The sequence below is a fragment of the Leuciscus leuciscus genome (assembly GCF_965113295.1).
Source record: "Leuciscus leuciscus genome assembly, chromosome: 24".
Lineage (NCBI taxonomy): Eukaryota > Metazoa > Chordata > Actinopteri > Cypriniformes > Leuciscidae > Leuciscus > Leuciscus leuciscus.
The window spans coordinates 9,972,965-9,988,297 of record NC_138723.1 but is presented as its reverse complement, the minus strand read 5'-3'; the positions used below and the strand labels follow the sequence as shown (position 1 = coordinate 9,988,297).

The 15,333-nt window shown below is 38.8% G+C and overlaps 1 protein-coding gene and 1 long non-coding RNA gene across 3 annotated transcripts in view; one reads left to right on the top strand and one right to left on the bottom strand.

The window, feature by feature from the left end:
- Window positions 1-15,333, top strand: part of itga1 (integrin, alpha 1) — a 46,359-nt gene that overhangs the window by 28,449 nt on the left and 2,577 nt on the right. Inside the window, exons 13-29 of the mRNA XM_082157726.1 lie at window positions 2,597-2,740; window positions 3,378-3,638; window positions 5,274-5,404; window positions 6,050-6,216; window positions 6,298-6,434; window positions 8,002-8,112; window positions 10,641-10,717; window positions 11,087-11,213; window positions 11,358-11,438; window positions 11,519-11,595; window positions 11,719-11,808; window positions 12,008-12,116; window positions 12,826-12,939; window positions 13,021-13,125; window positions 13,208-13,318; window positions 13,423-13,518; window positions 15,120-15,233. Coding sequence (XP_082013852.1) covers window positions 2,597-2,740; window positions 3,378-3,638; window positions 5,274-5,404; window positions 6,050-6,216; window positions 6,298-6,434; window positions 8,002-8,112; window positions 10,641-10,717; window positions 11,087-11,213; window positions 11,358-11,438; window positions 11,519-11,595; window positions 11,719-11,808; window positions 12,008-12,116; window positions 12,826-12,939; window positions 13,021-13,125; window positions 13,208-13,318; window positions 13,423-13,518; window positions 15,120-15,233 — 2,052 coding nt within the window. The remainder of the gene's footprint in view (window positions 1-2,596; window positions 2,741-3,377; window positions 3,639-5,273; window positions 5,405-6,049; window positions 6,217-6,297; window positions 6,435-8,001; window positions 8,113-10,640; window positions 10,718-11,086; window positions 11,214-11,357; window positions 11,439-11,518; window positions 11,596-11,718; window positions 11,809-12,007; window positions 12,117-12,825; window positions 12,940-13,020; window positions 13,126-13,207; window positions 13,319-13,422; window positions 13,519-15,119; window positions 15,234-15,333) is intronic.
- On the bottom strand, window positions 8,119-10,634 carry LOC309489161. 2 transcript variants are annotated; one of them, XR_014202356.1, is made up of 3 exons: window positions 10,220-10,634; window positions 8,887-10,173; window positions 8,119-8,810 (listed from the first exon to the last, which is right to left on the bottom strand). It is a non-coding gene; the product is annotated as an uncharacterized lncRNA (long non-coding RNA). The 2 variants fall into 2 exon arrangements; XR_014202357.1 differs by having other exon boundaries at window positions 10,224-10,634.

The window sequence follows — 15,333 nt, the reverse complement described above, 5'->3', positions numbered from 1 at the left end:
AGAAAAACTGAAACATTGATTCACTCGCTCTCTCGCACACTGGGTTCAAGACCAGTACGTGTTTAGGGCTGGAGTTGAACCGATCCTTCTGGCCCGGGAACCCCCTTCTCTGCAGTGGAAATGCTTGGAACTGTTCGAGAATGGACAAAGGCTGGGAAACCGCACCGGAACTGTGTCGCTGGAAAAGGGGTATCAGAGAAGCTTGTGAAAAGTTGGGGGAGATCTTTGACAGTAGCCTTAAGGATACAGCATCCTTTAAGGACACCTGTGAGGAGCTGGAGGGATGGCTGAAAGAATGTGATCAGACTCCACCCACTGGCATTATTTGAAAAAATGCTAGAAAAGTGGGCAGACCCCAGCGGAGATAGAGGGGACGAACCGAGGGCGGGGCTGAGCGGGGGGGCGTGCACCTGAGACCTGCTGTCAGACTCTAAAATGGAGAGTGACTCACAGGGTCGCAAGACGACGTAAAGTACATGCATCTGAGTTTTATCAAGTTGATGTCAATAGCGCGCGCTCTCTATAGGCATATTCATATTTTGCTGCTTTGTGAAAAAATCCAGCAAAATGCGCCGGCGCGTTTGTCGACCCCAGAAGATTAACTTTAGCCTAACCATAAATTGTGATTAAAATATATATGATCACTCACATCAAGACGCTGCTGCGGTGGTGGAGTCCATGCAGGAGAAGTAGTGTTTGGCACTGCATCGCTTTTCAGCGCAAGCTGTGTGGAGAAGCCCATTTCCACCTCTATTGCGTTGGAGAAGCAATCCCGCGTAAAATGCAGGTTGCACACTTGAGCTCTAGGCGGGAACTCACGGTCTTCCAGGCCAAGTGCATGCAACCACTGGCGCCTAATTTCCAAGTCTGCTGGAAAGCTATGCAGTCCAGCAGTGCTGTTGCAACCAGCAACACTATACCTACATACCCTCCTGATCACTGTACTAAATACAGATAAATCTACGCTAGCTTGTACCAAGGGCGTGGTGAGCTGTGAGCTGGAACCTGCTTACGTCACGCAGTACCGCAAACATCCAATAGGAAAATTCAACTGCAGTAGCCACCGTTTAACCTGAAGAGGGCAGCACTCAGACGTTTTTACACCATATATTGTAGAATTAAAACACTTTATACCCAAATGTCAAAAAAGTTACTCGAATCAATGAACAGCACTAATAAAGCCCCATTCTTACAGATCATTGACTAAAAAAAGTTGGTTTAGGGTTTAGTTACCGTTTAAGTAGCTCTCTTTGGAATAGGCTCCAGAACTCAGGTCCCCTTAGCATGTTGTCAAGACCACCTTTAGACCTGACATCATTCTGGTGTCAGAAGCAATGAAGAATATTGTCATGCTGTGGCTTACAGTGCAACATGGAGGATGCGACAGACACACACAAGGATGAGGAGCAAGGTGCTTACCTGTGGAGGTAGGGTGCAGAGGCTTTGAAGGACAGTCCCTCTTTAGGGCTTATACTGCACACGGCATAACAGGTGAAAGGAAGAGGAGGGTCATCTATAACAGCACAGAGGCCGCAAAATAAAAGCCTTCAGGTGACTCTGGATCAAGAGAGCAAATCCATGGGAGAGTGCTGCTAGTGCACAAGCTGAGGCTTGATCAACCTGGGTCGCCGGAGAGAGGATCTGATGTTTGAGAGACCTGAAACACCTTTGGGAAACATCACTGATGATGTGCCCTAGTGTAGCATCAGAAGATGTTTCATTACAACTCACCCTAAAAAAAGTTGTTTTTTAAAAATAAAATAAATTAAAATACATTTCAAAACAAGCTTAGATCACATTTCACCCCTAAAAAAAAAAAAAATTTGATATAAAGAAATTATATTGTATATTATTTTACAAGAAATTCAATAGAAAAAAAAATCTGAATTTATAATTATAATGACTCTTTTGAGTGTTTTGTCATTACCATTGTAGATGGACATTGTTCCGGTGTTACAGTAAAAAAAATACTTTAGATTTTTGTTTAAATTATTTTATATATAAGTTCTGTCATGAAACTTTAGATGGGGCAGGCTAATTGGTCCTGTTCTCTGTACAGGTCTCTGTACTCTGTACAGATCTCATTGTTATCTATAGGGCACAGATGATTGGTTCCTGCTGCAGCAGTAGCCAATGAGCTCGCTGCTCAACTTTCAAATAATTGGGTAGCATTTGCCTTAGCAGTGCAGCGTGCTTTCAGAAACCCTCCACCTTCCCCAGCTCCACCTGTACAGATCTGCTACGGGTAATTCATGTACGCTATATTGTACAGCAGCAGCATGTCTTACTTGCTCACATCAGCGTGTTGTGTATGTATTGGCAGTAGCAAGTCCCGTATTTGCTCTGCAGCAACAGCAATAACCTACAGCACAGCAGCAATAAAAGCAGCAGCAGCGAAGCAGATCTATTCCGCCAAGACCAAATATATCAACATTATCATACCCATTACCATGCCAATACACTCCGAGAGTTGTCATGACAGAAATATATATATGCTATGAAGTATATTTCTGTTTCATATTGTGATTCATCTTTTTGCGTTTAAATTGCAGTTTCATTCTCGATGTTATTTTTTTTTCTGTCATGCTTTTCTTAGATCGGCTCGTATTTCGGCAGCGTCCTCCAGACGCATGACATTGACCGTGACAATTACACTGACATCCTTCTGGTCGGAGCTCCCATGTATATGGGTCCAGAGAGAGACGAACAAGGTCAAGTCTACGTCTACAAACTCAATGAGGTGTGTGTGTCTTTAATCTGTGTGTGATATGCCTCATTCCACATACTGAAAACATGTGTAGGGGAGTGTAGTACCTTCATTCCAGCCCGGGAGCATGTGGTAGCTGTAAATTTGGATCTGTCTTCAGGGATTGTGTGTTGCGTTGGTGTTCAGCCTGAAATAAGTGGTCCCAGAGCAGGGAAAGGGTTGGAATGAGAGCTTGGCATCATGGGAATGGAAATCGAATGAAACTGTAATATCTCCAGCAAAATACCAGCCCTCTGTGGAGCACCTGCTCTCAAGAGCTTCCAAATAATGATGTAAAAGGAGCAAAATCGGTTTTGCCCATTGGTCAGTGTTTCTTTGTGAAGCATTTTAGTGTTACATGGCAGCACTGTACAGAGCCCACATGTTATTTGTTTGGTTTAGTTTTTTCTCCAAATCACTGAATTTACAGACTTCCTGTTTATTTGCATATTGAATTGCCATTTGTCTTTTCTTTCCTGTTTAACTCCATCTGTTTATATTTTATATTTTCTTGAAATTTCCATTGGAACCTCCATTTCTTTTTACCTATATCCTCAACCACGGGACTGTAGGCCACACTGAGAGCTGCAGTATCTCAGGCATTTACTCTGTGTCTGATTGTTACCCTCAGGATGGGCTGTTTGAGCATGAGATGACGCTGAAGCCGGTCAATCAGACCTGTTGTACTGCTAACTCTCGGAGCAACTGTAAAGTCTTCAGTAAGAACGAGCCCTGCGGATCACGCTTCGGCACTGCAATCGCTGCCGTTCCTGACCTCAACCTGGACGGTTTCAATGACATAGTGATCGGATCGCCTTTGGAGAACGACCACAGAGGGGCGGTGTATATTTACCACGGTTCTCAGAAATCAATAAAAGAGAAGTATGTGCAGGTAAGGAATCTTGACAGCATATCATCAAGTGGTCTTTAACATTTTGGTGGTAAGAAAGACTGATCCCCTGTATAAACATATTGCTTTTTAACATGTGTACAGTAACATTAATATTTAATGTTTACATTGTATTTGTGATAAACTGCAGAGCTTTTTAAATATTAATTATTGATGTACAGAGTCACTTGTATATCCTTTCATCCATTCTTCAAACTACTTGTATCATGTGAGGTCGCAGGGATGCTGGAGCCTATATACTTGTACATTATATCTTAACTTTACTTGATACATTTAAATAAGGTTGGGCAATGAAACGTAGCTAAACTGAGCTTCTTCTTTTTTTTACTTTAGCTGGGTTAGAAGTTTAATTTATATGAATGTAAATGTTTATATTAATATAATAAATAATGTATTCTTGGTTAATTCATATAATGCAATATTTATTGTATTAATATAAAATGTATTAATAAAATATTGTATTTCTGTTTAATTCATATTATGAAGTAATAATTATATCATTTATATAAACTTTAATAATAAAATAAATATTGTGTTTGTTAGTAAGGGGCAGACAGACAGATGATGATCAGGAATAAAGTTCAAATGCAGAATTTAATAACAATTCAACTGGTAATTCATACATAGAAGCAAACGCAAATGTAGACCGGGCAAATGAGAACTGAAACAGAGTAACTTATTTACAGATGGTAATGGCGTGAACACAGCTGAAACAAATAACAAATATTTGGTAACCATGACTACAGACAAGGAGCAGGAACTATAGAGAGCCTAAGTCCCGCCCCTCCGCTTCCGGCTCATGGGACCTTATTTCGGAACAAATATGTATGGTAGTCAATGGCGAGAGACAACTTATCTTTTATTCCGTCTGAACCGTGCCCTGAATTACACATTATGATGTTTGTCAATTTAAAAGATAATTATGAAAGTCAAGAAAGTCGCAGTTTGTCATAAAACAGAAGAGTAACATTTAGTTTTATGTGAAAATCGCTCAATGAACTACATCTCTCGTCTCGCACTATGTACGTATGTGTGCAGTCTGGTACAAAACACTCAGGCATGACGGCGTAACGTTACGATTATAACGTAAGACTATAGAAAAAATGACAGATGTTAGCTTCAGTAAAGTTAGCTTCATTCATTGAGAGAAAAGGTATGACGTCACATGTGCGCCTTTTGGCTTTGTAGTCTTTGTAATTACGTATTTTCACAGTCTTATACCTCAATAGTTTTACATCAAACTGCGACTTTCTTGACTTTAAAATGTATCTTTTAAATGGACAAACATCATATGTGTAATTCAGGGCAAAATTCAAACGAGATCAAAATATTTGTTGTCTCTCGCCATTGACTACCATACAATATTTTTCCGAAATAAGGTCCCATGGTGGTTCACCGGAAGGGGAGGGACTTAGGCTCTCTATACAAAGGAAGACAGGAACTAATGAATACTAACTAAAAGTCCTAGAAAGTTAAACTAAGAACAAACATAACTATCCCTGACTGTGTTAAATGCCATCTTTATATTAATATAAGCTATATTAATCAAATGTATGTTAGTAATATAATGACTATAATAATAAAATAAATATGTTATTTGTGTTTGTTTGTGTTTAGCGAATTGCTGCTGGAGGAGATGGAGAGAGCATGAAGTTCTTTGGCCAATCAATTCACGGCATCATGGATTTGAATGGCGATGGCATCATTGACGTCACTATCGGAGGAATAGGAGGGGCCGCACTTTATTGGTGAGTGTGTTTGACTTAAAGTGTCATTTTTATGTGAGTGAATCTATTCTGTAGTGCAACATTTTAAATTCCCACTAATGTCTGGATCTAAAAAAGCCATGGGTATGAAATATGAACTCGCTGCCCTCTGTCTTCCTGGTTCCCACCCACAGCAGCTGTCTCAAATCTGGACCTCAGCCTAAACATCCCACATTGTAGAGGCTTGTCCGTCAGGGGTTATGTCCCTCCGCTACGACCCATTTCTGTTGGGCTCCGAATCTGTGTGAGAGTGCCTCCAAGCACGAAGTAAACTCTTGGCAGCGTTTCCTTTCTTAGATCCCCCTGTAGAGATCACAGATTCCAGAGTGGCCACAAAATGACCCCAAATGCTGAGACTCTACGACTGTAGAGCAAAGCCATGGAGTCTAGTGACCTCTGCCATCTTCACTCCCCAAGCTGCACCTCCCAGCCTTTTAGGAGCTCTCCGTTCGCCTGTAATTGACCACATATGATATTTCTGGAGACCATCTGAAGTGTTTAGTTGGACTGAAATCAGTCTATGATCTACGGACCAGCTGTTGTTCTACGGAATGAAACGACACACCTAGTAATCCTCCAAATGCTGCTCCATTCACACAAACATCTTGTTGAATTTGTTTAATCCAGGTCTCGGGATGTTGCAGAGCTTCATGCCGATATGACCTTCGACCCAAGCAAGATCAATCTGCAGCAGACCTGTCAGGTCCACGGGAGGACCACAGTATGTGTGAAGACCAGTGTGTGTTTCAGATATCGAATGAAGTCTGACAAAGACACACAAATCACAGGAACTCGTGAGTCACTGTTGCTCTTTCTTTAGGTTTTGTCAATCAAGTCTTTAATGTTCTGTGTTTTTAAATGCCGTTTCCCTTCAGTCATCAGGTACAATTTAACGCTGGACTCGCTGAGAGCGATTGCCAGAGGACGGTTTAACGAAACGGAGGACAGGAGATTGCAGAAGAACGAGTTGATCGTTAACCAGCTTTGCAGAGAGCACATCTTCTACACGTCGGCAAGTAAATCAGTTTTTCAATGCAAGTATAGACCTTAGTTATGTTAGACGCCATATTGAATTTAACTCTTACAGTGTTCTTTGTATAAAGGTTCTGGATCACATCATTTTAAAACTGTTTCATGGAGTTTCACGCACTGTATTCTGTCCCTCACAGCCTCGTTTTCATTCCTGTCAAAACTTAAATATGGCGCTACCCTGATTGAGGTCTGTTAGGGCTGCACAAACTTCTGTCTTGGGATTTTTAGCTTATCTTTGTGTACATTATATGGTGTTTGTGTGCATGTATTTTTATAAAGAAGCGGCGCTACTAACTTAACTACAATTTTCAGAAGCATGACAGTTGGGCTGCTCGATTATGGCAAAAACCATTAGGGTAAAATCGAAATCAAAAATCAATTACGATTAATCGCACTGCTCTACATGACAGTAACTTAATAGTGTAGCTTTTCCAGTAACAAGTTACTTTTTCAAACAAGTAACAATGTAGCGCATAAAGTCAAGCAAATAAGGCGATAATCAAAATAGATGTTTATAGATGTAGATGTAAAGATGCAAAAGATGTTTATAGTTATATTAGTTGTTTATTTCAAATTATATTAATGCATACAATTACTTGAATAGACATCTTCTCTGATGAATTTTTGAATTTGAATTTTGATATTTTTCAGGGGTGTGAAGTGAAAAATGTCAGGTTGGTACAACCGTCCTGATGTCATAATGAAGAAAAAATACCTCATTATCACAATCTTTAATTATTATTATTTACTTTTGGCATAATCTTTAATTATTATTTCTTTGAAAAGAAAAAGCATTGAATAATTGTTGTTAAATTATTATAAACTTTTTAAAAACGTTGTCCGTCATGCGGTGCTACCAACAGGGAAAAAAAACAAACAAAACAGGAAATATCATCATTGGTCAATAAGCCTCTTACAGTACCAGATAATTCGACATTTTCAGAGTATAAGATGTATTAAATATGTTCAAATGTCTTCTTGAATGTAATGTGTTTTGCTTTGAATAAATGTAAAGCAGTGGTAGCTTGCGACACAGACTGTACACTCCCTTCCTTGTGTGTGCAGACTGGCTTCTTATAAAACCAGCCCCCGTTCTTCTCTGAAACCATTAACTGTGTATCTGTTTGCCTCTGATCTAGCTTATGTTACGTTTAACGTCTCTCAGTAGATAAAGAGCATAAAACTAAGTGTTTGAAAGTAGAGGACTTGAGTTTAATAAAAGCCAGAGGTTCTCTGATCAAAGGCCTGAGTCACTCCCAGCCTCCGTTGAGAGACTACAGCACGTACCGCTTCAGTGCATACTTGTCCTCTGAGCTCTAGAGGAAGTATGCTATCCGAAAAGAACGTGCCGTAAGAGGCGACGCCCCCTTGTGTTAATGATGGACAACTGCAATACTGCATGATCAATATCAGAATATGACCTACAAACCAATAATACAGAGTTGATAATTGGCTGCTAGCGACAGAATGAATTTGATACCATTTCTGAGTTGTCTGGCTGACGTTAAGCTGAAAAAATTTGCAACATCCTTTATTATCCCCCACAGGATAAACTGGATTTCAGAGACCCCATTATGGTCACGCTGGAATTCGGTTTAGTGGATGAAGACAAGGGTCCAGTCCTAGATGGGGAATTACCGACGTCACTCAACAAGACTGTAAGATCTCATTCTAATTCCTTTTGCCGAATCTGATCTGAGGTTTATACGTGTAGGTCATAGAGTGTAACATTCACTGCTCCAGTAACCGCTCCACTTATAACGCTCATTAAAAGGAGTAAATGTGGGTGGCAGCTGTAAGTTAGTCTAATGAAGTCTCTCTAATTTTACAAGCGCTGAGAGATTTTCTCCATGTTTGCTCTCTCACACGCAGTTATAATGAGATTTTGATTAGCAGAAACAGGGATGGGCTGGCAAAGGGAATGCCAAGACTTTCCCCAATGGCCACATTTATTTGATGACTTGATTATAAAAACATACTGTACATTTTTTGTTTTTGTCATCATTCATATTTGTATGATTCTGCACAATTTAATAGTGAGATTTGTACTTTTCGACCACTTGTACATTAGATGCTGTTGATGTTTTTTGTTGTAATTTAGTTGTTCTAGCTTTTTTTTTAAAGAAAAATGTCCAGTGTGATATTATAAAGACAACGTTGTTTACATATAATTTTTTTTATTTGTGTATATATATATAACATATATGAGATTCATTTAGAAATCACAAATGAAAAACCAGCACACTGCTTTATTTGCTCCCATGAAACTTTAATAAATTGAAATGTTTTGACCAAATAAGGACCATGTTTGGCTTTAAACGTTGCAAGTCTCGTGGGAGCAGATACAGCAGTGTGCCTGTTGTTTAAAATTTCTTTGATTTTGACTTTTTTTGACAAATTTGGGATGTGCATATAATAGTGATGGGAGATACTAAGCTTTTCAAAGCTTTGAATCAATTGAACCAATTGCTTTGCAAAATGATTCACTGTTTCAATGAGCTTAAAATGCCTGTCTATTAAATGCAATTAACAAATCATCCATTAGGCTACCATTAAATATGAAGTGTCTTTATAATACAGGTATGTCTTATTTTATTAAATTTCTAGCACTTTTTTGTTTTTGTTTAATAGAGAGCTTGGTTAATCTGACCAATAACTAACTCTTCCTTTTTATTATACAAATGTGTCATTAAATGTATACAAATTTATAAAATTTATCCTATAGACACTGGCTCATGTGTTCACAGAGATTGCCATTGAAATTCAAACCATTGAAATTTAGAAACTTTTCGAAGCAGTTATGACGCAAAGAAGCCTTGTTTAATGAAATCACATGACTTCAGGTGTGTTTGACTTAAAGCGGCACTGTGCAGACCGATCGGTGTATGACATCAAAGTACAGCGAGAGCAGACGGCTCCGTATAGCTGCGTTTCCACCGCAGGAACTTTCCCCAGGATCTAGGGACTTTGGGAATTTCCGGATAAAGATTTGCCCCCCAGAAAGTCCCTACTCACATGGTTGTACTTTTTCAAAGTTCAGGAACTTTCAGGGGTGGGACTTGGGCACTGAACATGCTGATTGGTTGAGTTCATGCAGCATTTTCAACCACCATTTTTAAAAGTCTGTTGCGGTGCGTGCAGTAAGAGTCGCTTGCTATTCAAGTTTGATGGGCACTCTGAATCAATGGTTCAAAACAAATGATTCGTAAAGGTTTCAAAGCGTGTTTCGAAAGCACCCATCACTAGTGTAGGCTATACTACTTTGAATTGCATTTAGAAATAGTACGAAATTATTATTTTTATGCTAAATTAGATAATCATGATTAATCTCATGAATTCTGAGCAGTCTTTAGAAAGGAGAATGTATTATCAAATTTGGTGAATAAGTGAAAAACTAAAATATTTATATTAAGTGTTAAATATTTAAATACACATGATAACTTTGACAGCTTTAAATGTATTAGGAATATATTTTGTGAAATTTCTCTCCAATTTGGAATGGAATCTCCTTGCGTTTCACTAGTTTAACCAGTTTAAAAACCATTCAGTAGACAATACGGCAGGAAACATTTGTATTGTATGCATACAGTATAGTGGGGGATTAAACGTGCTGGGTTGTGATTGGCTGGAATAAGTCCTCTTTTTACTCCCATTCTATCAGGAATGGGGTTTCTTATATAACTCAATGTTTTATTTTCATCTTAACTTTCGGTATCTCTCTGCACACACACACACACACACACACACACACACACACACACACACACACACACACACACACACACACACACACACACACACACACTAATTCCCAAGCAGACAGCTTTGCCAGCTCACGAGATAAGATTATCAGGAGGAAGAGCCGCTTTTCCTGGAGACATCACTAGTGTTTGCCAGTGCTACTCCCTGAAGTTCTGTTGTTCTTGTCCTCCCTTCAGAAAAAGCACACAGTCAAGAAAACAATTCCTGGCACAAATATTTGCGGGAAACTGCTTGTAATTAAATTACATCGTTGGAAAAGAGTGTAAAACGAAATCTGGCAGGAAAATTATTTAGAAATGTTTTGGCAAACATTGTTTAGCAAACTTAAAGGGATGAAGATGTTTTGAAGTGTGTTTTAGGACCATTCAAGCATTTCAGAATAAATCTTCCTTTATTACTTTACTTTGTGTTTCTTTCGCTCTAGATCGCATTAGTAGACTGCGGGAATGATGACAAGTGTGTTGCTAATCTACACCTTAAAGCCACTGCAAACATCTCAAGGTAAGGTATTTTAATAGTAACATTTAAAATGTGATCAGTCTTCATGTTATTTTCCTAAAATGTCTTTCTGATTCTTCTGTCTTCAATATAATTATTGTTGTAGATTGACAATGCAGATAATTATGACAGGACTATGTCATTGTGGCTGTTTTATTCATATTGTAAAATGTTTTCTGGTGTATTCCAATGTATTTAGTCAATTCCTGTCGTGTGCTGCCCCCTTCTGTTGACTTTTGAAAGAATAAATATTCCCTGTCGGGTTGTCCTGCCTCAGATTTGTCCACTTGGCATGAAACAGGATAACAGAAGCAAACCAGAGCACTGGATGCAAACTGACTTTGTCTATCTCTTATTTCTGTATATGTATAGTCTTCTCATAAAAAGCAACCAAGAGAAGTTTTATGTCAACATCAACGTCCACAACAGTGGAGACAGTGCTTATAATACCAGGGTTACACTGAGCCACACGGAAAATATCAACTATGTGAAAGTTGAGGTAAGTCAACTGTAATGGCATCATGTAAATAACACTTGGTTTTAGATACTGTAGATCAGTCAGTGCCGGCTGGTCTAACAAATCAGTGAATGTTCAAGTCATTTATTACATTTTAAATGGATTTTTTGTGTGTGTTTTTTGCAGCCTAAAGAGAAGGACTGTGAAACAAATAATACCAGAATAGTATGTGCAGTTGGATATCCTTTCCTTAAAACTGATCAAACGGTGAGATTTGCCTCTGCAATCAAATTGCAATAGCATTTTTATATTTCATTCTCTTTACACTGTTTATTTCAATCCAACAGGAAAGCTTCAAAATCCAATTTGAGCCCAATCCCTCTCATATTCGTAAGGACATTGTGATTAATGTTACTGCAACAACGTAAGAATTACGTTCTACTCCTTTAAAAGTTATCAATGAAATCTTCTTTTTACTGTGTTTGACTCACTTGATCAAATAGAGAATAAGGATATTTTGATGTATAGAATGAATTTTTCCCCACAGTGATAGTGAGGGGTCAGACTCAGCGCTGAAAGACTACTTTGTGAGTATTGTCATCCCTGTGAAGCATGAAGCCAACCTGCGATTCATTTCGTAAGTGCCTTGTTTAAACCAACCAATCAGCTTTGCCAAGACCAAAAGAATTGAACTCAACTGATGTTAACTCTAGATTTAACAAAAGCAGTTTGCAATGTTTGAATGGGGTTTTTTTTATATTAAAAATCATATTTTGTAAAAAAATTATATAAATCAGAAGTACTGGTCAGATTGTCATTTCATGTTTTTATTGTAGTAACAAGTACATGAAGGAGGACCACATCATATTGAAAGAGAAGGAGACAATACCCAATTTTTTCAACCACACTAGTGTGATCGGAGACGAGGTGAAAATCAGCTACACGGTAAGACTGGAGTTTGAATCACCTGGAGTTTGAATCACTTCCTTCAGGCCCTCGAGAGACTATCATGTGGTCAAAAGAAAAAAATCAAATGAGGAACTGTGAAGGAGAACTATGTCTATGTCATAATAGTTATATAAAACATTAATATAAACAGTAATATAAAACATTGGCGTAAACTATGTCACCAAGGAGTCATCTTGGAGTCAAATGGAGTCTGATGCCAATGTGAAATTGTCTTGTTTTGGGTGTGGACATGATCCAGATTCATTTAAACTGGTTTGAGTGTGAATGCTTCGTTGATCCAGAACTTTAGTTTTGACAAACCGATCTGGCTTAGTGCAATTATGAAATCACAAAGGCTGTGATTATAAAATCAGTAAAGCACGGCTCTGTGATCAGTAGTAAACTCTGCTCCTCCTGAAAGCACTGCGAGTTTGAGTCGCTTATAACGTGCATTTGAAAAAGCAACACGCGTCAAACATCTTTCCAAACATGAGAAGCATTTATGAACCTATTGTCTAACAAAAGACAATATTTAATAAAAAAAATTGTACTTAATGTTGACAGTTGAGCATCCTTCTGTAAGATAATGTGGCTTCTTACACAGAATAAGGCACAGATCTGTGCTGCTCTGACAAGCTGCGCGTGAAATTTAATCTCGATTAATCGTGCAGCCCTATTCTGACTGATTTCTGATTGTGTTGAACAGATTGAGAGAGAACCTGACATGCCGAGTCCTCCACTGCTGCTTACGATAATGTTCCCCTATCAAACGTTTGCAAAAAACTTCCTGCTGTACCTCACAGATCTCACGCACACAGCGGTAGGTGCTCAGATTCCTCAAGTGGCCCTATCTACATGACTGGCTCAGACATATCTCAACTGCCTCATTTTGTTCTTATAGAACATCAGCTGTGATGCCAAAACATATATTAACCCTTTACACATCAAGCCTGACAACCCTCATGCAGTGAATCCTAAAAAAGAGTCCTTGAGCATCTATCTTTTGGTGAGTAAGCATCGCTTTTCTTATGAATATGTGAATTGGAAATGGGTATCTGATCGCATTTCAATTTTTCTCTGATTCCCAGAGTTGTAAAGAAGAAAGACATCCCTGTGTGTCCTTTAGCTGCTCCATCCCTCCTGGAGACTTCAACCAGATCAACACCACTTTCAGAGTGTGGCGACCCACCTTCATCAAAGTACGCTCTTCCGCTTGATTGTTAACTTTCACGTTCTGCTATGTATGATCTGTCAGTATGCTGTATTAATATACTTTACCGTCTGAAAAATGTATCATTTATAGGGAGAATTTTCCAGCATTTACATGGGTGTCCATGCCATGCTGGAGAACAAGAACACGGACCTGTTTGTGTTGAATGATAACATCAAGGCCAGAGAGGTATGAAAACAAGCCAGCCCTGGATTCTGCACTTATATCAATATAAGCAGCATTTTACATTAAATTCATGACCATTAAGATTAAAAATTGCATCAGGCTCAGTCTATATATAAAAGTGCTGTAAGGGATTTTTTTTGATACCGCACATAAACTGTTCCTCGTACCAGCCAATTACCTGATCCTTAAATGTCATGTGTATAATCCATCTGGAATCACCCTAAAATGTTGTACAATGCTGACAAACCCGTTACTAGTCACTATTCTGAGCTGTAGGCAGCAGGGATGGAAAACCATAAAAAAGCTTATCTCGACCCCTCATTCCAGTGAACTGCTCTGTTTAGTTGTTCAGACAATCAATTGTTCAGACATGTCCAAGTCTGAAGTGTTTCAGTGTACTGGTGACTCGAGAACTCGAGAGGGAACTGCTATCATTTTACTGCTGTTGACTCGAGAACTACTGCCATCGATTAGATCACTGTTATATTTCCAATAGTTTTTATTTGTTATACTTTATGCTTTTTTTGTGTGTGCAAAAGACATCAAAAACACATTTTACCCCGTTTATGAAACCCTTGGCACTCACTTCTCAGCATGCCGGGCTGCGTGCATGTCCTGTTCTCAGTTCAGTGTGTAAAAACCGGCATCATAGGATCATATATATTGTCAGGCATGTCAGAAAGTGAGTTTGATTGAGTAACTTGTAGATCTGTGCTGACTCGAGCCAAAGACTGTTTCGGAGAGTTCAGTATAATTTTGTGAAGTGGTTTAACCAGGTCACTAAAAAGACCCGGTTCAAAGAACGATTTGTTGGACATCACTACATTACAACCGATGGATCGAACCAAATCCAGCCCTACATCGTTTTCTTTTTTGATAATCCATTTCACTCAGATCTACTTCAAAATTTGGAAGATCTATCACTACTTTTGTTTCATTGCTACTTTAAGGGTGTGTTCACACTTGGCATGTATGGTGCAACCAAACAAGAAGACCAAGATGCTGAAGGGATGAGTCTCGCTCCGCTTCCAAACGAACTCTGGTGCGGTTCGACTGAAATATGATGTCACAAGATTCGACCCTAAAAAAGGACAGAATGCTCAAGCATGCCTGTTTTTTTCTCGTCATGTTGCCCATCACAGTTCGGTACAGGCATCAGAACCGTGTCTCCTCACTGTAGATTGTTTGTGTGTGTGACGGAGGGATTCCTGACGCTGTTTTGACTCCTTTACAGATCTTATAAGCTCTTCATAAGTTCTTAGCTGGTCAAAATACCATCATATGTAGGCTATGCACATATAACGAGAGCATTAGCCCAGAACAAACGAACCAAGCTAACCAAACTACAAGTGTGAACACACCCTAGTCTCTAAAACAAATGAGACACTAATAAAATAAAAATATATATTTACAATTTATATGTATTGTGTCAGGTTGTACGGCTACTTTTAAAGGAGAAAGATTCATTTTTCCCTCAGAATGTAGTCACTAGCTAACTAGCTAATTTTTCAAAATGGCTGAAATCTCTTACAGCACCTTTAAATTAGCCATTAGTATTCCATGTTAGCTTTTAAAATGTGACTAATGTTACATCTTTACTGCAGGTGAAGATTCAAGTCACCAAAGACATACAAAGCGGAATCCCACTATGGATTATTATCCTCAGTATTCTTATAGGACTTTTAATACTGGCACTTGTTATCTTCGCTTTATGGAAGGTAAGCATCATTATTTTGCTTATGTTAGCTCACCTCTGCACATCCTATACTGCACATCTTCAGTGCAAGCATGCTATTGCTCAGTGATGTTGAATGTTGA